Source organism: Bombina bombina, chromosome 3 (assembly GCF_027579735.1).
Source record: "Bombina bombina isolate aBomBom1 chromosome 3, aBomBom1.pri, whole genome shotgun sequence".
In the NCBI taxonomy this organism is placed as follows: Eukaryota; Metazoa; Chordata; class Amphibia; order Anura; family Bombinatoridae; genus Bombina; species Bombina bombina.
In genome coordinates, this window is record NC_069501.1 from 250,229,672 (window position 1) to 250,253,241 (window position 23,570).

The 23,570-nt window shown below is 36.5% G+C and overlaps 2 protein-coding genes across 2 annotated transcripts in view; one reads left to right on the forward strand and one right to left on the reverse strand.

Annotated features, from left to right (window-relative positions):
* The window catches only part of LRWD1 (leucine rich repeats and WD repeat domain containing 1), a 44,775-nt gene extending 34,265 nt beyond the window's left edge, over nucleotides 1-10,510 (reverse strand). The window contains exons 1-5 of the mRNA XM_053704597.1: nucleotides 10,407-10,510; nucleotides 7,602-7,734; nucleotides 6,063-6,297; nucleotides 2,751-2,870; nucleotides 592-741 (exon numbers count right to left, since the gene is read on the reverse strand). Coding sequence (XP_053560572.1) covers nucleotides 592-741; nucleotides 2,751-2,870; nucleotides 6,063-6,297; nucleotides 7,602-7,681 — 585 coding nt within the window. The 5' untranslated portion in view covers nucleotides 7,682-7,734; nucleotides 10,407-10,510. The remainder of the gene's footprint in view (nucleotides 1-591; nucleotides 742-2,750; nucleotides 2,871-6,062; nucleotides 6,298-7,601; nucleotides 7,735-10,406) is intronic.
* A 59-nt stretch (nucleotides 10,511-10,569) lies between these two features.
* Nucleotides 10,570-21,839, forward strand: ALKBH4 (alkB homolog 4, lysine demethylase). Its single transcript, XM_053706252.1, has 3 exons — nucleotides 10,570-10,781; nucleotides 15,292-15,486; nucleotides 16,647-21,839. The coding sequence occupies exons 1-3, from the start codon at nucleotides 10,662-10,664 to the stop codon at nucleotides 17,292-17,294; spliced, it is 963 nt and encodes a 320-aa protein (XP_053562227.1). The 5' UTR covers nucleotides 10,570-10,661; the 3' UTR covers nucleotides 17,295-21,839.
* The last annotated feature ends 1,731 nt before the right edge of the window (nucleotides 21,840-23,570 follow it).

The following is a 23,570-nucleotide window of genomic DNA, read 5'->3' on the forward strand; positions in this document are numbered from 1 at the left end:
CTCCATTTAAACAGAAATAGAGCCTTTGTTTTGCTCTTTATTTGTCTATGAAAACTATTCATTTTTAAAAGTAGACAATCCAAGGTGTTAATCTAGGCCAATTTTGGTATATTTGATGCCACAATTTGGCCGCCAAATACAATCATATAAACACATTGCTAGCTTTTTAGCAATCTTTGGGTTTCTCACTAAAATAATTTACATACAACTGCTGCAATCATAATACAAATGGTTGTAAAGGCTTCTATGGGGTCTCCTTTGTTCAGAAATAGCAGATATGTATGGCTTTGCAATTATAGTTAGCAATTAGAAGGCTGCTAATTGCAAATGCGCACCACACGTCTGAAATTCCCACCAGTGAAGGGGTTAATTAGGTAGCTTATAACGTTAATTTTTGCTGTAGTATAGAGATTACCCTCCCCCCTGACTCCTCTCACCCCCTCATCCGCCCGAAACAACTCTAACCCCCCACTTCCCGCTGGTAGCTGCCATCTTTGTTACTGGCAGAAGCTGACTCTCAAAGCAGTATAAGTACTTTAGGCTTTATCCCTTCGTACTTGCAAGCATTACAGATGTAATTAGGTTTCTTACTTTCCATTTGGTGAAATCCTTTAGAGAATTTGGTCCATACTGAACATGTTCAACTACAGACTTCATAAAGTTTTTTCTGAATGCTTTGATCTCCTCAGCAGAAGGATGGCTTAGAAGGTTGTCTTTGTAATTTTTCCAGTAAGCTTCAACCTACAATATCATACAAGGTATTATAAGGACAGAAAGAAAGCATTGCTATCATGAAGTTTTGATGAGTGAAATCTAATAGCGGGCTTTCTACATTCATGCCTATATTTCTACAAAATAAATAAGCTAAGTTGTCTGAAACGGGACCATATTGAGATGATAGAGCACTAGTGGTCAACACTTTTAAAATATGAATGGCCACCTCCCCTCACTAGTCAGACACTTTCTATAGAGGATAAGTATCATCTTTCTCCTCCATGTCCCATATTTTAGCATTATATATATTTCATTTGAACTTTTAATATTTCTAAATAAACCAGGGGTGCACTAAGATGTGGGAATCTTGTAATACTCGTCTGAGCTCTCTGCCTAGACCAGCATATATATCAAACTGAACGCCTGGTATGTTTTTCTTTGTGGATGTAAAATAATATGATGTAAGATACCTAGTATCTCTTTATTTATACTGGTAATGACACTTTGGTATCATAGAGATTGATTGCATTCATCTACGCCATTCTTCATTTTTACTTCTCTTTTTGGACCTTATTTGCACTATTCAGTTCCTTTTGGTGTTCCTTCTATTTTCTGTTTATATTTTTCTAATTATTTTTTTAAACATCAATAAACATTATTTTAGATAAAAAGAATAAAATGAAATAGAAAAATACATGGGTAGTACAAGTTAAATTTCAATCTTAGCAACAAACAAGAATATAGAAAAACCAGACACATATTTTAGGAGCCCAACAAGTGTTTGCTAATAAAGTGTTATAATCCAGAAGTAAAATTATAGGAGTTACTGGTTCATTTAGTCTATGCCCCCATCCATAACAGCATTGGTGCTTATGACAGACATAAAAGTAAAATAAATAAATAGAGCAGTATTTTTTACTATGAGGCTACTGTTTTGTTGGTGTGAATTAAGAGACTAAAAAGGTAGTGTGCCTAACCCCACAAACGGATAATGTATTTTTAATTGTACATTGATTTAACAGATCTGGGTCTATTAGCCAAAGCATATGCCACTCTAGCAAAATAGAGAATGTTAAAGGGACAGTCTAGTCAAAATTAAATTTACATGATTCAGATAGCGCATGCAATCTTAAACAATTTACCAATTCATTATTATTATAAAATGTGCTTTGTTCTCTTGGTGTTCTTAGTTGAAAGCTAAACCTAGATAGGCTCATATGCTAATTTCTAAGGCCGCCTCTTATTTCAATACGTTTGACAGTTTTTCACAGCTAGAGGACTTTAGTTCATGTGTGCCATATAGATAACCTTGTGCTCATGCCCGTGGAGTTACTTATGAGAGGGCACTGATTGGCTAAAACAATATCCATCAAGAAATGTGTAAGCGCAAAGATGTAGGAAGAAATACAATATTTAAAGGGACCTTGTAGTGCAACAGTTAAATGCTCTAATTTATTAAAACATGTTGTTTTAGCACTATCACCCTTGCACATCTATGCATTTAACCACCAAACATGTTTAACACATAATTAAAGTACTGCTCTGGAGCCACAGAAAACTGTTGGTCCCGATCAGATAGGGCAAGTGAGCCAATCAGTAGTGTTAGTTGCTAAAATGACATTTTCTAACGAACTAAAGCATGTATATTTTGCACCAGGTCTCTTTATACATCTGCCCTTCTTTTTATATTTTATCCCTACAATGTACATGATGACAAACAAAACTTCTAGACTAATATTCTAACTGTTCCGATGTAAACAAATTGAAATTTTGCGATCGTGCATGTGATTTCAATGATGGGATCGTGTCAGGGGGGTGTCCCTATGATGCTAGGCACGCCCTCCAGACCACGATCCCATCAGGGAAGCGCCAATGGCTTTATGAAATGTTGTTTTCCGGCCTTCGGCGCTAACGCCCAGCAAAATTCGGACGGAAACAACGTCCTAACTGCGTTAAAAGGGTAGTAGTTTACAAAAACAAAAAACAACAAGGTTTAAAAAAAAGAAGTAAAATGCTAGTGGAAAAGGACAACTTACTCTGTTGCTAAGCTCCCTGTGGTTGACAAACCTTACGTGATTGGCTAAAGATGTTATATCTTTGTTATTTAGCCTTCGTAGCTTAGGTAAAAGACAAAAAACCTTGTAGTTATCGCTCACCTGGAAACAAAAATATATAAACATGTTAAAAGTATGGAAGAATTTCAACAATTCTATAGCACAGTTACAAATATACCAGGCATATTTACTCCTCCTTATCTGCAACAAAACATTCTCTTTTATGTACAGTAAAGGAAATCACTTAACGGATAGAAAGGTCAAAACTGAAATGTGCATGAGTGCTTTTTGAATTTTAAATAGAAGCATTTTGCAATATACTTCCATTAGCTAAACGCTATTTCTGTTTTTCAGTGGCATATGGACATATGCTATGAAGGCCTGTGCCTGTGAAAACTTAAAGGGATATGAATCCGAAAAATGTTCTTTTTTGAACAAGACAGAACACACCATTTTTAAAAAGTTTACAATTTACTCCAATTTTTTTTTAATTTTATTGATACAAGGTCAAGAAGACTTGGGGCCCCATAAGATATGCAGCGTCGCCCGCAAAAGCCGCCGACGACGGTTTTTGCGCGGGTTTGGTATCCTATATACAGCGCTGCATATAAATGCGGCACGTATATTTAACCCGTCGGACATAGTTTTTTCACCCATAGACTAACATATAAAAGACGCGCAATTTGGTATCCAATATCCAGCGCAAGGCCTTACGTGGCGAAAATGGAGAAATCTTACTCCATTTTCACCTCGCCATAAAATGCAGCCGTAGCAGGCCTTGCGCTGAGTATGGGAGCACCGTAACTCCCTAAAATGCCTGCAAAAAAAACCCTAACACCTAATGCATGCGCAATGTCTATCTACCCGTCAACCGCAATCCCCCACCGCAATACCTAATAAAGTGTAAACCGCCGCTCCCGGAGCGCACCTACATTAAATTTATTAACCCCTAATCTGACACCCCTACACCGCCGCAACCTACATTAAATGTATTACCCCCTAAACCTAAGTCTAACCCTAAGACCCCCCTAACTTAATTATTATTTAAATAAATCTAAATAATATTAATATTATTAACTAAATTATTCCTATTTAAAACTAAATACTTACCTATAAAATAAACTCTAAGATAGCTACAATATAATTAATAATTACAATGTAGCTATTTTGGGATTTATTTTTATTTTACAGGCAACTTTGTATTTATTTTAACTAGGTACAATAGCTATTAAATAGTTAATAACTATTTAATAGCTACCTAGTTAAAATAATTACAAAATTACCTGTAAAATAAATCCTAACCTAAGTTACAAATACACCTAACACTACACTATCAATAAATTAATTAAATAAATTAACTACAATTATCTAAAATAAAATACAATTGGCTCAGCCAATAGAATGCAAGGTCATTTCTATTGGCTGATCCAATCAGCCAATCGGATTGAACTTCAATCCGATTGGCTGATTAAATCAACCAATCTGATTTTTCCTACCTTAATTCTGATTGGCTGATAGAATCCAATCAGCCAATCGGAATTCGAGGGACACCATCTTGGATGACGTCATTTAAAGGACCAGCCATTCGTCGGGTAGTCGTCGTGTAGGAAGGATGCTCCACGTCGGATGTCTTCAAGATGGAGCCGCTCCTCGCCGGAAGGATGAAGATAGAAGATGCCGCTTGGATGAAGATTTCTGCCGGATGGAGGACCTCTTCTGCCTCGATCGGATGAAGACTTCTGCCCGGCTGGAGGACCACTTGTGCCCGCATCGGATGAAGACTTCGGCCCGGCTGAGTGAAGACGGCTCAAGGTAGGGTGATCTTCAATGGGGTAGTGTTAGGTTTTTTAAGGGGGGGGATCGGGTGGGTTTTAGAGTAGGGGTGTGTGGGTGGTGGGTTGTAATGTTGGGGGGGGGGTTGTTCTTTTTTTTACAGGTAAAAGAGCTGATTACTTTGGGGCAATGCCCCGCAAAAGGCCCTTTTAAGGGCTATTTGTAATTTAGTTTAGGGTAGGGCATTTTATTATTTGGGGGGCTTTTTTAATTTTATTAGGGGGCTTAGATTAGGTGTAATTAGTTTAAACTTCTTGTAATATTTTTTTATTTTTTGTAATTTAGTGTTTGTTTTTTTTGTACTATAGTTTAGTTTATTTAATTGTATTTTATTTTAGATAATTGTAGTTAATTTATTTAATTAATTTATTGGATAGTGTAGTGTTAGGTGTATTTGTAACTTAGGTTAGGATTTATTTTACAGGTAATTTTGTAATTATTTTAACTAGGTAGCTATTAAATAGTTATTAACTATTTAATAACTATTGTACCTAGTTAAAATAAATACAAAGTTGCCTGTAAAATAAAAATAAATCCTAAAATAGCTACAATGTAATTATTAATTATATTGTAGCTATCTTAGGGTTTATTTTATAGGTAAGTATTTAGTTTTAAATAGGAATAATTAAGTTAATAATAGTAATATTATTTAGATTTATTTAAATAATAATTAAGTTAGGGGGGTGTTAGGGTTAGAATTAAGTTTAGGGGGTAATAAATTTAATGTAGGTGGCGGCGGTGTAGGGGTGTCAGATTCGAGGTTAATATATTTAATGTAGGTGCCAGTGGTGTAGGGGGGTCAGATTAGAGGTTAATATATTTAATGTAGGTGGCGGCGGGGACCGGGAGCAGTGGTTTAGGGGTAATACATATAATGTAGGTGGCGGCGGGGTCCGGGAGCAGCGGTTTAGGGGTTAATACTAGGATAGGTTTATTGCGGTGTGGGCTATGGCGGTTTAGGGGTTAATAATTAGGCTTATTGCGTTGTGGGGGGTTGTCGGTCTAGGGGTTAAAATCATTTATTATTAGGAGTGAGAGGAGGGATTGCGGATATAGGGGTATACTTACCGGGTTTATTTTTGGGAGGCAGGTTAGACAGTTACGGGAGATTTAATATTTTTGTTAGTTTTTTTAGGTGCAGGCAGTTTCTAAAGTGCCGTAAGTCACTGGCGACTCCAGAAATTTGTAGTTACGCTCATTTCTGGACATCGCTAGTTTATCTGACTTACAGCACTTTAGCAACTGCCGGCCGGGTATATGTAATACCCCGATGTGCGAGGTGAAACTACGGGCGGCGCGGGTTCCCTCGCTTGCACCGAAAACTACGCCGTATATCGGATCGCGCCCCTGATGAGTAGAAATGTGACAGTGTATCACACTTTGCTCATTATACCACCCATTATAAAACATTATCTTTATTTATAAACAGCGTGATCGCAAATCTGGAAAATTGGCACTTACTGTCAAATATAGATTTTCTTCATATATAAGCTCCTCCAAGTTGGGAAACTGAGTCAAGGTAGTGACTTCTTCAACCTGGTTATCAGCGAAGTTTAGAACCCTCAGGTTAACAAGGTTGAGATTCTCAGGGAGTTCAGACAGTAAGTTTTTGGAGATATCAAGTTCTTCAAGTTTCTCCATTTGAGAAAATAGCTGTGGGTCCAGGTTATTTGACTGTAGGTTCATCTTTGACAGCCTGATATTAGAAATGGAGCAAAAATAATAGCTTGTTTTAGAATGAATAACATCTTAATATTTGCATGCAGCACATTATTTAATGTTGTTCTTGTATAGCACTTAATAATGTTAGATCCAATTTCCCTAAAACAAAATGTGTGTAACACATGGATACCCTAGAATTAAAGGGACAGTCAAGTATAAATTAAACTTTCATTATTCAGATAGGACTTTTAATTTTAATCGACTTTCCAATTTACTTTTATCATCAAATTAGCTTTTTTCCCTTGGTAGTCTTAGTTTAAACTAAACATAGGTAGGCTCATATGCTAATTTCTAAGCCTTTGAGGGCTGCCTCTTATCACATGCTTTTTAAATCTCTTTTCAACACAAAGAGACAGAAAGTACACGTGGGCCATATAGATAACACTGTGTTCAGGCACAGGGTGTTATTTAAGATTTAGCACAAAACAATGCTACATTTAAGACAATAGATAATAAACAGTCACAGTCATGTGATCAGGGGGCTGGAAGAAGGTTCCTAGATGCAAGGTAATCACAAAGGTAAAAAGTACATTAATATAACTGTGTTGGTTATGCAAAACTGGGGAATGAGTAATAAAGGGATTATCTATCTTTTAAAACAATAACAGTTCTATGGTTGACTGTCCCTTTAAGTTCCTTACAAAGAGTTATTGACATGTTAACAGACTGAATAAATATAATTGCATTATCCTACAATGCAGGAAAGAAACGGTCTACACCTAGGATACAGAAACACACCCACACAAAACCCTTATCAAAACTACACCCTTCATTATCATAGCTCTACACTCAATGTGCCCCCTGCTATGTCCAATCTCCTCTTTTGTCTACTGATACAATCACTTACAAGGCATCACTTGCTGTACTTATTGTCTGGAACAAATACCCTGTCTCATCTGACTTTTAACTCATTTATTATTTAGTTATTTAAAATTGGTGACAAAATCTGCGTGGCTTTGATGCTTTCATTAAAATGTCGTCTGACACAATATTGTTACCAAATATAGAGCGGCTCCAATAAGATAAAACATATCAAATCAGCAGTTCTGATGAGTTTCCCATAGGGTACGATATATTTTCAAATTATACCTCAAACATCCCCCACATTTCCTTGAAAACACAATGCTCTTATACACAAGAGTTCTATACCATTCTGTACTGCTGCGTGGACTTACAGGTACTTGCATTTCACTGTCTTGTTATAAAGAATGTAAGGCACATTAATGTTATATAAACATTTGTAAAACTGAAAATTAAAAGAAAAAAAAAAAAACATACTTCAGAGTTTTAATATCTTTCAGCCTAGTGGATTTTGGAAGCCCATTCTTTAACAAGATGTCTGTTGTTAGTTTGGTCATTGTGAATTCCAGTATATCCCCAAAAGGCAATGTTGTTTGTTTTTCTTTTCTTCCTGGGATTATATAAAAAAAGTTGAGTTTACATGGAAAAAAAAGAACTAATGCTTACATTTAAAACTTAGCTGGCACTTCACAGCACTGCTGTAATTCTGAAACTGATCTGGTTTTGGACCATAAAGACGTGCAGCAATGGGCTCAGCCTGCAAGCGTCTGTATAAATCTAAACACTGTTTTCTTTCAGGATTCAGATAGAACACACAATTTTAAACAACTTTCCAATTTACTTCTATTATTCAATTTTCTTCATACCCTTGATATCCTTTGATGAAGGAGCAGCAATACACTACTGAGAGATAGCTGAACACATTTAATCAGCCAATCACAAGAGACAAATGTGTAAAGGTACCAATCCCCATCAAGTTCCCACGAGTGTGGAATAAGTACATTTCATTCAACAATGGATACCAAGAGAACAAAGAATATTTGAAAATAGAAGTGAATTTAAAAGTGGCTTAACAAATACATGATCTAAGTGAATCATGCAAATTTAAATGTGACTTTCATATCCCTTTAAAGTGAATGTAAAGTTTCACAAATGAGTGTCTGTTTTTTAAAAATACTATTAAAAACAGGGGCACTTTCATTCATGAAACTTTATATTGCAGCGTTTTTTTTTAAATACTTACTTTTTTCTTCAGCAAAGCCAGACCGGCGATCCCCCGCCTGCTTCTCATTCTTTACTTAGCACAGCAATGACAAAACCGGCTTCCTCCAATCACGTCGTGACCTCACAAGATGAACGCTCTGGGATGCACGCCATGATTGGAGGAAACCGGTTTCATCATTGCTGACGTAAGTAAAGAGGAGCTGTGGGCAGGGGATCGCGGTCCGGCTTTGCTGAAGAAAAAGGTAAGCATTAAAAAAAACGCTGCAATGTAAAGTTTCATGATAGAAAGTGCCCCTGTTTTTAATAAATCGGGCATTCGTTCATGAAACTTTACATTCACTTCAATTAGTATAATTCCTTATTTTTGATTAAAAAGTGTAGTACAGTAGCTCCATTTAATTGTTTTAACTATGAAAATATCAGTCTATGGAAATATGAAATACACATAGAAGTACCGTTATGGAGAACCCACATTACTGCAGCTTGTTAAAGGTATGCAAAGTGCAGAAATGTGAATTTCAAAGTAAACAAAATGCGAAAATACAATTGTAATTGAAAAGCTTATCAACACCTTTCTACAGAATCCATCACAAAATATGGGTGTTTAATTGAGTTTGTAATTGTATCCCATATAGAATGTGCTCCAATTTTATTAAAACACACTTTGCAAAACGTTTTAAAAAGATGACTTAAAGGGTCATGAAACCCAATTTTTTTTTTCATGATTTAGAAAGAGTATGCAATTTTAAACAACTTGCTCATTTACTTTTATGTATATATATTTATTTATTTTGCTTCATTCTCTTTATATCCTTTGCTGAAAAGCATATCTAGATAGGCTAAGTAGTTGCTGATTGGTGGCTGCACATATATGCCTCATGTGATTGGATCACCCATGTGCATTGCTATTTCTTCCACAAAGGATATCTAAAGAATTAAGCAAATTATATAATAGAAGTAAATTGGAATGTTGTTTTAAAGTGTATTCTCTACCTGAATCATGAAAGAAACATTTTGGGTTTAGTTCCCTTTAAATATAAACACATTAAACAGATTTTACTTTATTATACACAAATTAATGAAAATGTCCATTTAAAGGGATAGTCTAGTCAAAATTAAACTTTCTAATTTACTCTTACTATCTTATTTTTTTCACTTTCTCTTGGTATCTTTATTTTGAAAAAGCAAGAATGTAAGCTTAGGAGTCTGTCCATATTGTTTCAGCACCTGCGTAGCACTTGCTGATTGGTGGCTAAATGTAATTCAACAATCAGCAAGCGCTACACAGGGTGCTCAACTCAAAATGGGCTAGCTCCTAAGCTTACATTCTTGCCTTTTCAAATAAAGATTACCAAGAGATCGAAGAAAAAATTATAGTAAGAGTAAATTAGAACGTTGCTTAAAGGGACATAAAACCCAACATTTTTCTTTCATTATTCAGATAGAGAATACAATTAAAAAAATGTTCCAATTTACTTCAGTTTTCAAATTTGCTTCATTCTCATGTTATTCTTTGTTGAAGAGATACCTAGGTAGGTAGCGTGCACATGCCTGAAGCACTACATGACAGGAAATAGTGCTGCCATCTAGGGCTCCTGCTAATGTCTAACATTGTTGCAAAACTGCTGCCATAATGCTGCAGACACATGCACACTCCTGAGCTTACATCTCAGATTTTTCAACAAAGGATAATAAGAAAATAAAGAAAATGTCATAATAGAAGTAAATTGGAAAGTTGTTTAAAATGGTATGCTCTATCTGAATCATGAAAGTTTAATTTTGACTAGACTATTCTTTTAAATGCAATATACAAATAAAGTTTGATACTTTATAGGCAAACAATAATAGCAATGTTTACAACAGTAGAAGATCTAAACATTCAGACTACTATAGTAATAATAAACTATTGCAATATACCCTAATGTAAGAGGAAACAGAAGATTGATTACAGTACTGAAGACTATGCAGTTGTATTATATGTTACTGCTATATAGAGACATGCCATTTAATAGAGATGATTTTAGCCACATGCACAGTCGTTAAACCTCAGTTACTTACTGTGTGGATACTTAAACAATGTTCTTGCACTGTTCAGCTCCTAGTTCACGAACTGTTGCTTTGCTTCTTGCCTTGTGCACTGCACGTTCTATATCCCAGTCACATAACTGTACAAAGTTCCGTACAGTGTCGTCACTTCCGGTACAGTTTTGTTTCACTTTCTCACCCTAGGTGTGCTTGCTGCAGCTGTTCTAACAGACCAGCGAATTCGTCTGATAAAACACAGGCTGCAGCTCGTCGGTATCACGGGTTTGAATGGCAACGGTCCCCGAGAATTACATGGACAGCTGCGGGTGTAAAGGAATCCGATCCTGTTTGCTGTGCGAGCGCCCTGGGCTACCAGATCGTGGGCTTTTACAGCATGAGCCGCACAAGGTATATAAGTTAGGATGTGTATACGGGTAGTGTATATGGCACAGTTGTCTAATCAGCATCATAAAGGGACTTGTTACATTAGTTTTGGGGACCAGCGCTGAATCTATGATATTTACTGCAGGGATAAAGTAGACAGCAAGGAAACAGAGGAGCCAGCCCCATGCTGTTTCTATTAGTAACCAAGTACGGATGTTTGTATGTAAATACAAGTAGGACAATCTATAAAGTTACACCAAAAGTCTGTTGTTTACAAAAGAAATAGCATGAGCCCTTTAAATAATACTTTATTATGAGGTTTATTTAAAGGGACGCTCAAGTAAAAATTAAACTTTTATGATTCAGTTAGAGCAGCAATTTTAACCTTTCAATTTACTTTTTCCATTAACACAATGCACAGTCTTCTGTTTTGCATAACCAACACTGTTATATTAATATACCTTTTACCTCTGTGATTACATTTTTATCTAACCCTTTGCAGGCTGCCCCCTTATTTCAATTCTTTTGGCAGGCTTGCATTTAGCCAATCAGTGCCCTCTCACTTGTAACTCCACAGGCATGGTCACAATGTTATCTATATGGCACACATGAACTCACGCCCTCTAGCTGTTAAAAACTGCAAAATGCATTGAAATAAGGGGATGCCTTCAAGGGTTTAGAAATTAGCATATGAGCCTGCCTAGGTTTTGCTTTCAACAAAGAGTACCAAAAGAACAAAGCAAATTTGTTGGTAAAAGTGAATTGGAATGTTGTATAAAATTGCATTCCCTATCTAAATCATTAAAGTTTAATTTTGACTAGACTATCCCTTTAAGTAAACATTTAAAAGGAAACTAAAGCCAAAATTACTTCCATTATTCAGCCAGAAGGGCAGCTTTAAGACCCCTTTTAAGTTATGTGATCAGCTTTACTTACTTCTGTTGGTATCCTTTGTTGAAAAGGGAAACTAGGTAGGTACAAGAGCAGCAATTCCACTACTGGTAGCTAACTGGTGATTGGTGGCTACACACATGTCGCTTGTCTTTGGCACACCTGATGTGTTTAGCTAACTCGCAGTAGTGCATTGCTGATCTGGGGCAGACTTTAACTATGGGTTTAACTCCTTTGCAGGCGTTAAACATGCAATAACTAGTGCAATAATCAGAGTATTTATGTCCCTTTAAATGTACAAAAAAGCTTAATTTGCATTATGCTTAGTGATACATAAACATTACAATTTGTCCGATGGTTCCTTGATGCTCTTTTGCTTTATTTATTTTTTTTTTTTTCCAAACAAGCTTTATTGTTTCAGGCATTTCACAATACAAGAAGATCGACAACCAGAATAATTAGTACATTGGGAGAAAAAAGGTCCATACAAGCCAGTATAGTCCAATGGAGTATCCTAGGGCCAAATTGGTGGCCTGATGGTTAAAAAAAAAAAAAGTAAAGAGAAAAAAAAAACTAGTCCCAATGGAAGTACATTTCTGAAGAGAAAAGGAAAGGTTATCCAAATTCTTGTGTCTTATCTGTAAGCTTGATTTTTCAAAAAAAATTCAAATGCAACAAAAGTAGTTTCTCAACAATAAACAAATCAAATAGCATATTAAGCGTGTTAGAAAGATTTATCATGGACCTAAAGGTCCAAAGGGAGCTGAAGAAGAAGGAGAAGAAAAGTTCACTAAGGTAGGGAGGAAAAAAAAAAAGAAAGGGGGGGATTCCAGTACCAACCCTATTCCCGCGTGCAAATACACGTTCGTCCTGCCACCTAAATAGGTGTCCCCTTCCAACAGGCCATCATCATTTCATACTTGACCAATTGGTTAGTCTTAGTGTAGTGCAGTCTCTCAAGAACCAGCAGATCATCCACTGCCTCCCGCCATTCATCTAGTGTCCTTTTGCTTAGTTTTTTTGCTTTATTTGCAGTTTTATTAAAGTGAATGTAAACTTTAATTAATTAAAACCCAGGATCAAACAATAATCTTAAAAACAGGGGCACTTTAATTCATTAAAGTTTACAAAGATGCTTATTTTTTTTAAATACTTACCTTTGTGTTATGGTAAACATAGCACCAATCCTCTGGCCGCAGTTCCTGCTTTCATTAGCGTATAGTTGACGAATCTGACTTCCTCCAATCGTTGCGTGCCCAACAAGCTGGATGCCAAAGGGGGCACACAACGATTGGAGGAAGCCGGATTCGTCATCGACCTGCTAAAGAAAGCAGGAGCTGCGGCCGGAGGATCGGCGCTATGTTTACCATAACACAAAGGTAAGTATTTTAAAACCATAAAGGCTGTGACACACTGCAAGCAATGTGGCGCGAGGCGAAGCAGCTGATTCGCATTGCTTCTGAAGTTCAGATATTTTATCTCTGAGCGCTCAGCTACACGACCTGGCGCAGCAGAGTGCTCAGAGAAGAAAAGGCAGGACACACTGAGCGCGCACAGCCGCATCTAAACGCTGCATGCCGCTCCGCTTGTAATGAATTAAAGTGCCCCTGTTTTTAAGATTACTTTTTGATCCCGGGCTTTTAATTCATTAAAAGTTTACATTCACTACACTTTAACTTAAAACTTGCTCACATGTGATGTTTAATGTTGCTTCTAAATAAATAACCCATGTTGTTGTGTTTAGTTTAATAAAACAGTTACATGTACTCATTTTTTCTTTGTTATTTTCAAATTGTATTATAGTATGTTGTTGCATTGCCTATCAACCAGTAACAGTTGTGGTGACAATTAAAAAAATACATATACATGTTTTACAGATGAGAAATGAAACCCAAATTTGTTTTTTCATAATTCAGATAGAGCATGCAATTTTAAGCAACTTTGTAATTTGCTCCTATACATTCTTATTAGTTCTCTTGGTATCTTTATTTGAAAAAAAAAAATAGGAATGTAAGCTTAGGAGCCAGCTTATTTTTGGCTCAGCACCCTGGGTAGCGCATTAAAGCAAGCAACTGATAAGAGTTCACTGTATTCAAAGCAGCTGCAGGAACACCATTTAAATAGGGTGAGCTCTCCCCCTCCCCAGTGCAAGATTGATTTCTGCAGCTGACATCTTTTTGATGTAGCTTTCACTGTCATTTTGTTAGCGAATTACCATTATTTTGCCATTCTTTATCAGATATTCTCGACAGATGCCACTTAGGGACAGATGTTGCAGGGTTAGGCTAGTGAATCCAGCTGTGTGTTGTCAACTTGTCCGAATTGGAAAATTCTTAGAGACAGAATACACTTTTTCTGGTCAATCTAAAAGCACGTTTAAAAATGTATTATAGTGTTTAATTATTTTTTTTTGGGGGGGGGGGGGGCGAAATAATGTTCCTATGCTAAATAAACTAACCTTTTATGTGAGAGCTGCGTCATCAGCCAAAGAGTAATGGATTCACTCAATCAGATACTTAGTGTTAGTTTCACATTAAATACAAACTGCTTTTACTTAAAGGGACACTAAAGTCAACAATAAACTTTTATGATTCAGAACATGCAGTATTAAAGGGACATTAAACCCCAAAAAAGTATTTCATGATTCAGACAGATAATACAATTTTAAACACCATTCCAATTTACTTCTATTATCTAATTGACTTCATTTTTTAGATATAATTTGTTGAAGAAATAGCAATTCACATGAGGCATCTATGTGCAGCTACCAATCAGTAGCTACTGAGCCTATCTAGATATGCTTTTCAGGAAATAATATCAAGAGATTGAAGCAAATTAGATAATGGAAGTAAACTAGAAAGTTGTTTAAAATTGTATTCTCTGCCTGAATCATGAAAGAAAAAAATTGGATTTAATGTTCCTTTAAGATTTCACAGTGTATGTGTATGACTCTGTGATTGGCTGTCACATGATACAGGAGGCCTTTAACCTTTTTTACACAAAATATATATTAACATGTTGTTTTACAGCTGCTCTTTTATATGCATTATATAGATGTTTTTTTGTAATGTGTCCCTTTAATTTCCAGGGGACAAAATCTAGAACATACAATGTTAAACAACTTTTCAATTGACTTCTATTATCAAATTTTCTTTGTTTTATTGTTATCCTTTGTTGAAAAGCATGGATGTAAGCGTGCACTTGTCTTCAGCACTATATGGCCGCAGTTTTGCAACATTGTCATTTATTAGCAGGAGCACTAGATGACAGCACTATTTCCTGTCATGTAGTTCTTTAGGCATGAGCACCCTACCTACCTAGGTATCTCTTCAACAAGAATAACACAAGAATTAAGCAAATTTGATAATAAAAGTAAATTGGAAACTTTTTTTAAAATTGTATGCTCTATCTGAATAATGAAAGAAAAATGTTGGGTTTTAAAGGGACAGTCTAGTCCAAAAAAAAACTTTAATGTTTCAAATAGGGCATGTCATTTTATTGTATTATCTATTTACTAAAACAACAAACATTCTGGTGTTGACTGTCCCTTTAAGTCTCTTTAAATATGCACCATTTATTTTATTTTTCTCCAAATATTCTCTATAGCTTTATTATTTAGTTGTTCTTTTTATTTATTTTTCAGAGAAAATCTTTTATCTATAATCCAGCAGACGGTGTAGCTGTTGGAATAAAAAATACAGAGTCAGATGGTTACTGGTTTCCCTTCCCTGGAGTTTGTCTAATACCAGATTTTGTTACAGAAGAGGAAGAAAAGGAGATGGTGAATCTGATGGATAAAGACGAATGGAAGCTTTCACAGTCTGGGAGACGGAAGCAGGTATAATGCACCTGTGTAATTTGTGACAATTGTAACATAGATATATCCACATATGAGTAGTACTTTCATAAATCTGCATACATAATGCCTACATTGCCACCAAAATGTCTCCAATTTGTAAATGGACATTATAATCAATAGTATTTTGTCACTATACAGCTCCTGCATACTACTGCATAGCACATTTAAAATACAAATTGTTTTTTAAAAAAAATCCCTGAAACCATCAGGTGTTGATTTGAGAGTATACTTAGCCTGTGATTGGTAAGGACACTCTTGTGCACTATCTCGATTAACAGGCAAACTAGTGCATGTGTTCACCAATCTACTCCTGTATAAGCTCCAAGATCAGCATATTTGTCCACAAGGTGCCAAACATGGACTTATAAAGGCTAAATCTCTTCTTTAGATAATGTCTGTGCTGTTTAGTTTGATATATTTGTATTAACATGTACCAAATTTACAAAAAATTTTACCTTCAAAACGTATTTACTAGGGATTCTTAAAGGGACAGTATAATATAAAATTGTTTTTCCCTTAATGTGTTTCCAATTACTTTTTTAACAGCTACAGAGTATAAAATGTATGAGATTTGCTTTTTAAGGCTTATTTGTGTATATGAATTAGCTGATTTTGTCTTTTGAAGCCACAGCCTAGTAAAATGGGTTGAGCTTGTAGGTATAATCAAATCTCATTACTGTATCACATTGTGTACATATACCTGCTTCTTTATCTTATATCTGTCTATAAACCAATCACTTGGAGAGAACAATGGAAAATTAACATTTTATTACCTTATCTCTTCTATAACCCACTGGGAGTGTAATTTCTTCCCCTGGCTGTGTTAACACAACTTGGCCTTGAGGCCAAAAACTTTCAGGGTGGGTGGAGATACCACAGGCTAAATGAACTATTTCAAATGCCAATAAAAGGGTAATGGAAATACTTGCAATATAAGGGTAATGGAAATACGCTCCAGCAGGTAAAGTGGATCATTGGGAACAAATTAAAGGGGAGAAACTTTTTGAGTAAAATGTCCCCTTTAATGTGCCATCATTGTTTTTGTTAAATGGACCTATATGTGCTTGCTATAATTTACAAAGTCAAATATAGTTTATTGTAAATTAATATATTCATTTATTTATTTTTCCTCTCCACAGGATTATGGTCCAAAGGTGAACTTTAAGAAACAGAAGCTAAAACTTGGCAATTTTACGGGTCTTCCAAGTTTTAGCCAAGTACTGTGGCAAAGGATGAAGCCGTATTCTGCTCTGGAAGGATTTATGCCAGTCGAGCAGTGTAACCTAGATTACAATTCAGATAGAGGGTCCGCTATTGACCCACATTTCGATGACTCTTGGCTTTGGGGAGAACGTTTAGTGAGTTTAAATCTTCTTTCAAAGACTGTGCTGACAATGACATGTGATTCTTTAGACACATTTCAACTGATGCCTCTCTTAGAACAAAGAACTGAATCAAACAATGGCATAACCTCCAACCTTAAACAAAGCCATAATATGAACATTACTCAACCTTTTTGTCATGTAGATAATAAACTGCAAACTAATCATGTTCCATACGGGGAAGTAGAAGTAGCTATTTGTTTGCCACAAAGATCCTTGGTTGTTTTATATGGAGATGCACGATACAAATGGAAACATGCTATTCGCCGTGAATACATTGAGAACCGCAGAATATGTTGCACTTTTAGAGAACTTTCAGAGGAGTTCAGTGCAGGTGGAAAGGAGGAAAAGCTTGGGCACATGTTGCTTCAAATAGCTATTGGGTTCCAGGGAAAATCTGTATAGGAAGAGTATGCAAACTGTTTTTGTATCCATTATCCCTAGCATAACGCAGGGATAACACTTTTAAGTACCTAATGATTAAAGGGACAGTCTAGTCAAAATTAAACTTTCATGATTCAGGTAGCGCATGCAACTTTCCAAGTTACTTTTAGCATCAAATTTGCTTTGTTCTTCCTGTATTCTTTGTTGAAAGCTAAACCTGGGTAGGCTAATATGCTAATGTCTCAGCCCTTGAAGGCCACCTCTTATCTCAGTGCATTTTAACAGTTTTTCACAGCTAGACAGTGCTAGTTCATTAGTGTCATATTGATAACATTGTGCTCAGTCACGTGGCATTATTTATGAGTCAGCTCTGGCTAAAATACAAGTCTTTAAAAAAAAAAACAGAAATAAAGAGGCAGTCTGCAGAGGCTTAGATATAAGGTAATTACAGAGGTAAAAAGTATGTTAAAGGGACAGTCAAGTTAAAAAAAAAAACTTTCATTTTTCAAATAGGGCATGTCATTTTAACCCCTTAAGGACCAAGGCCATTTTTCAATTTCTTTCCCTTAAGGACCAAGGCTACTTTTACATTTTTGCGGTGTTTGTGTTTAGCTGTAATTTTCCTCTTACTCATTTACTGTACCCACACATATTATATACCGTTTTTCTCGCCACTAAATGGACTTTCTAAAGATACCATTATTTTCATCATATCTTATAATTTACTATTAAAAATATTATAAAATATGAGGAAAAAATGGAAAAAAACACACTTTTTCTAACTTTGACCCCCAAAATCTGTTACACATCTACAACTACCAAAAAACAACCATGCTAAATAGTTTCTAAATTTTGTCCTGAGTTTAGAAATACCCAATGTTTACATGTTCTTTGCTTTTTTTGCAAGTTATAGGGCAATAAATACAAGTAGCACTTTGCTATTTCAAAACCACTTTTTTTCAAAATGAGTGCTAGTTACATTGGAACCCTGATATCTGTCAGGAATCCCTTGACATGTATATATTTTTTTTTTAGAAGACATCCCAAAGTATTGATCTAGGCCCATTTTGGTATATTTCATGCCACCATTTCACTGCCAAATGCGATCAAATAAAAAAAATTGTTCACTTTTTCACAAACTTTAGGTTTCTCACAGAAATTATTTACAAACAACTTATGCAATTATGGCATAAATGGTTGTAAATGCTTCTCTGGGATCCCCTTTGTTCAGAAATAGCAGACTTATATGGCTTTGGCGTTGCTTTTTGGTAATTAGAAGGCTGCTAAATGCCACTGCGCACCACATGTGTTTTATGCCCAGCAGTGAAGGGGTTAATTAGGGAGCATGTAGTAAGCTTGTAGAGTTAATTTTAGCTTTAGTGTAGTAGACAACTCAAAGTATTGATCTAGGCCCATTTTGGTATATTTAATGCCACCATTTCACCGCCAAATGCGATCAAATTTAAAAATAACTTAAATTTTTTCGCAATTTTAGGTTTTTCACTGAAATTATTTACAAACAGCTTGTGCAATTATGGCACAAATGGTTGTAAATGCTTCTCTGGGATCCCCTTTGTTTAGAAATAGCAGACATATATGGTTTTGGCGATGCTTTTTGGTACTTAGAAGGCTGCTAAATGCCACTGCACATCACACGTGTATTATGTCTATCAGTGAAGGGGTTAATTAGGGAGCTTGCAGGGTTAATTTTAGCTTTAGTGTAGAGATCAGCCTCCCACCTGACACATCAGACCCCTTGATCCCTCCCAAACAGCTCTCTTCCCTCCCCCACCCCAGAATTATCCCCGTCATCTTAAGTACTGGCAGAAAGTCTGCCAGTACTAAAATAAAAGGTATCTTTTTTTTTATTATTATTTTTATAGCATATTTACATATGCTAACCCTCCCCCTCTACATTATTGGGCGCCACTTTTCTGTAGTGTAGGTTCCCCCCCTTAAAGACTAAACCCCCACCCCCTCCCAGATCACTTCGATTATATATGATTTATAATAATGTTTTATTCCCCCTCTCTCCCTCTAACTAACTGTTCCATAGTGTAACGGTTCCCACCCGCTCCCTCCCCGTGCACGCACCCGCCCCCTAACTACCCTGCCCACCACTGCACTTAAAAATCCATCGATGGCCGCCCACCCGCCTCCCACGTCGGCTCCCACCCACCAACGATTGCGGACACCGATGTCCGGTGCAGAGAGGGCCACAGAGTAGCTCTCTCTGCATCGGATGGGGAAAAATGTTATTGCAATGATGCCTCGATATTGAGGCATCACTGCAATAAACGGAAAGCGTCTGGAAGCGATGAGGATCTCTTCCAGCCGCTTTCAACCCCAACGTCGTACAGGGTACGTCGCTGGTCTTTAAAGACCAGTTTGTGCAAGATGTACCCTGTACGACGTATGTCGTTAAGGGGTTAAACAACTTTCCAATTTACTTTTATCAACAATTTTGCTTTGTTCTCTTGGTATTCTAGTTGAAAGCAAACCTAGGGAGGCACATATGATCATTTCTAAGCCCTTGAAGGCCGCCTCTATTTTATTTACTTTTCACAGCAGGGGAGAGCAAGCTCATGTAGGCCATATATATAGCATTGTGATCACGCCCGTGGCTAGTGGCAGACACTGCACTAATTGGCTAAAATGCAAGTCAATAGATAATAACTAAAAGTCATGTGATTAGGGGCGGTCAGAAGATGCTTAGATACAAGTTAGTCACAGAAATAAAAAGTGTATTAATATAACAGTGTTGGTTTTGCAAAACTGGGGAATGGGTAATAAAGGGATTATCTATCTTTTTAACCAACAAAAATTCTGGTGTTGACTGTCCCTTTAATATAACCATGTTGGTTATGCAAACTTGGGGAATGGGTAATAAAGGGATTATCTATCTTTTTAAACGATATCAATTCTGGAGTAGACTGTCCCTTGAAAGGAAAGTCAAAACTATACTACCTTTTCAAAATTAGCCTACCCAGGTTTACTTTTTAGCAAAGGATTTTAAGAGAATGCAAACATGGTAATAGAAGTTTTTTTATTTTTTATTGCATGCTCTATCTAATTTGTGAAAGCTTAAAGGGACTATTTACCCTAAATGTTTCTCCCCTTTAATTTGTTCCCAATTATCCATTTTACCTGCTGAAGTGTATTAAACTGTGTACTAATGGCTCCTTTACGTTTATATCCGCATTTTAAATAGCTGATTTTGTCTCTTGTGTCACTATCTATACTGAAATTTTCTATACTTAAGTATAGGCTATTGACAACCTGTGTAAACACAGCCAGCTAAATAAGTTATACTCCCAGTGGGGAGTAGGAGATATAAAGTTCTAAAATGTTTCAATAGTTATTTATAAGTATTGTATAGAGACAGATATAATAAAGGGAACCATTTGAGTGATACAATAAGGATGTCTGATCCCTCTGCAAGCTTAGAAAGCAATTTCCCATACATGGTATACTCATTAAGGCGGAAACCAATTTTACAGTACACTGCCCCTTTATTCTTTACTGTCCCTCTTACTGCTTTATTCTAGGTTTGTAATACAGACTAGCAAAAAAGTCTTCCCTTCATGTATTATTAAAGTGAATGTAAAGTTTAATAAATAAGTGCCCGGTATCTAAAAATATGGGCACTTTCATTCATTAAACTTTACATTGAAGTTTCTTTTTTAAAATACCTTTTCTTTATGGAAAACTGATTGGCGATCCCCCGCCCGCAGCTCCTGCTGTAGTTAGCAGATCGATGAGGAAGCCGGATTTAAAGAGACAGTTAAGTCATAATCAAACATTCATGATTTAAGCAGAGCATATAATTTTAAACAACTTTCCAATTGACTTCTATTATTTAATTTGCTTCCTTCTTTTGTTATCCTTTGCTGAAAGGTTAATCTAGGTAAGCTCAGGAGCAGCAAAGAACCTAGCTTCTAGCTGCTGATTGTTGGCTGCATATATATATATATATATATACCAACTGTCATTGGCTCACCCATGTGTTCAGTTAGAAACCAGTAGTGCATTGCTGCTCCTTCAACAAATGATACCAAGAGAATGTTGCAAATTTAATAAAAGAAGTAAACTGGAAAGTTTTTTTTAAAATTGTATGTTCTTACTACATCATGAAAGAAAACTTTTGGGTTTCATGTCCCTTCAATGAATGAAAGTGCCCGTGTTTTTAGATAACTGGCACTTATTCATTAAAGTTTACATTCACTTTAATCTAAGAAATGTCAGAGGATTTGTGATAACACATTTGAATGTAATTTTAATTAGATCATATTGCACACAGAATAGTAGGATGGTATCTAAAGTGAGTCACAGATTCTCTTGAGGTTGTTTGCGAACATAAAGCACTTTATTATTATGTCATTTTACATCTCTTCATTTTGAAACACAAGATTATCTGTTTGAAAGAATGTTTGTTTTCAATAATAGAACCTAAGGAATTGAATAATAAGCCTAACACTGTTGGCTAAAGGATACAGTTTTTATTCATTCATGTATATTGTTTTCCAATTAATTACAATAAATAACTTTTGATTTTCATTTTTTAAATATTTAAAAGCTTTTTCTATTTTAAGTATGAAATAATGAAAACTGATATCTCTGGTATTTGTTTGTATACGTGGTGTGTGTGTATGTATGATGTCTGTGTACGTTATATACCAGGTTACTTCTACGTATTAAAAATTTTACCCTGATAGAAATGTTTTCAAACACGCTAATACTTCACTAAATATATTTAAAATAGTACTTTTGTTGTGTATTTTTACTATAATTTATGTTCTTCAGTATTTTATTAAATATGAATAACCGTTAAAGGAATGTGTTTTCTCCCCTTTCCCTGCAACTTAACTGAAATTTGCGAGCTCTCCAATTTCACTTTTTCTATATAGCAAAGGGTGCCGCCATATTGAAACCTAGGTTTCCACTTAAATCTTTCTTTCACAAGGTGGTGAAAGTCCACAAGACATTACTCCTCAGATTCAACCATTGCCACACCCAATATTCCATGAACTTTTAATCCTTCTCACCTCTCTGGTATCCCAGTCATTTATTTGGCTTTACAGGAGGAAGTTGAAAAAATTAGATGCTCTTTTCTTTGTGAACAGGGGTTCTTAGATCTATGTGAGACCCATTCTCTCCCTCAAACACTGGCTTTACATAGAAAGGAGTAATATTATACTTAGGCAGTGAATGTAATTCCCCTGCAGGAGTTTATCACAAGCCTACCACAGGTGTAGTGAGGACTGGTCCTGTAGCCTCCTCCTGTTGGGTTACTCTGCCACAGGTGTCTGGATGACTTGTCTCTTAGCCTCCTACTGTTGGGTAAGTCTGCCACAAGTGTCGTGGGGACTGGTCCCTTAGCCTCCTCCTGTTGGGTTACTCTGCCACAGGTGTCTGGATGACTTGTCTCTTAGCCTCCTACTGTTGGGTTAGTCTGCCACAAGTGTCGTGGGGACTGGTCCCTTAGCCTCCTCCTGTTGGGTTAGCCTGCCACATGTGTCTGGGTAATTTGTCTCTTAGCCTCCTCCTGTTGGGTTAGCCTGCCACAGGTGTCTGGGTAATTTGTCTCTTAGCCTCCTCCTGTTGGGTTAGCCTGCCACAGGTGTCTGGTTAATTTGTCCCTTAGCCTCCTCCTGTTGGGTTAGCCTGCCACAGGTGTCTGGGTAATTTGTCTCTTAGCCTCCTCCTGTTGGGTTAGCCTGCCACAGGTGTCTGGTTAATTTGTCCCTTAGCCTCCTCCTGTTGGGTTAGCCTGCCACAGGTGTCTGGGTAATTTGTCTCTTAGCCTCCTCCTGTTGGGTTAGCCTGCCACAGGTGTCTGGTTAATTTGTCCCTTAGCCTCCTCCTGTTGGGTTAGTCTGCCACAGGTGTCTGGGTAATTTTGTCCCTTAGTCTCCTTCTGTTGGGTTTGTCTTCTGTTGGCTTGTCATCGTGCGCTTTGTGATATCTTCCGCTCTTGCTGGCACACCACTGGATGGGCTCTCTACTGAAAGCAGGGTAGATTGGATGCTTCTCAGGTACGTACCTCAGGCAATCGCATAGCCTGCGGGTTATTAGCAGGTAGCCCTCAGTTTACGCTGGGGTTAGGTTCCAGAAGGAATGGTTGTAAATCGAAACCGTTGTAAATTGAAACCCAGTTTATAATGTAAGTCAATGGGAAGTGAGGGAGTTAGGTTCCAGGCCCATCATGGCATAAGTAACACCTAATACATTATTTTTAAAGCTTTGAAATGAAGACTTTAAATGCTAAACAGCATTATAAACCTAATAAAATAATCA

Excerpts from the sequence above, each read along its gene's own strand:
- ALKBH4 (XM_053706252.1), top strand. The coding sequence starts at position 10,662 with ATGGCAACGGTCCCCGAGAATTACATGGACAGCTGCGGGTGTAAAGGA. Across the intron at positions 10,782-15,291 it reads TACAGCATGAGCCGCACAAG|AGAAAATCTTTTATCTATAA; the intron begins GTATATAAGTTA and ends TTTATTTTTCAG. Across the intron at positions 15,487-16,646 it reads AGTCTGGGAGACGGAAGCAG|GATTATGGTCCAAAGGTGAA; the intron begins GTATAATGCACC and ends TCCTCTCCACAG.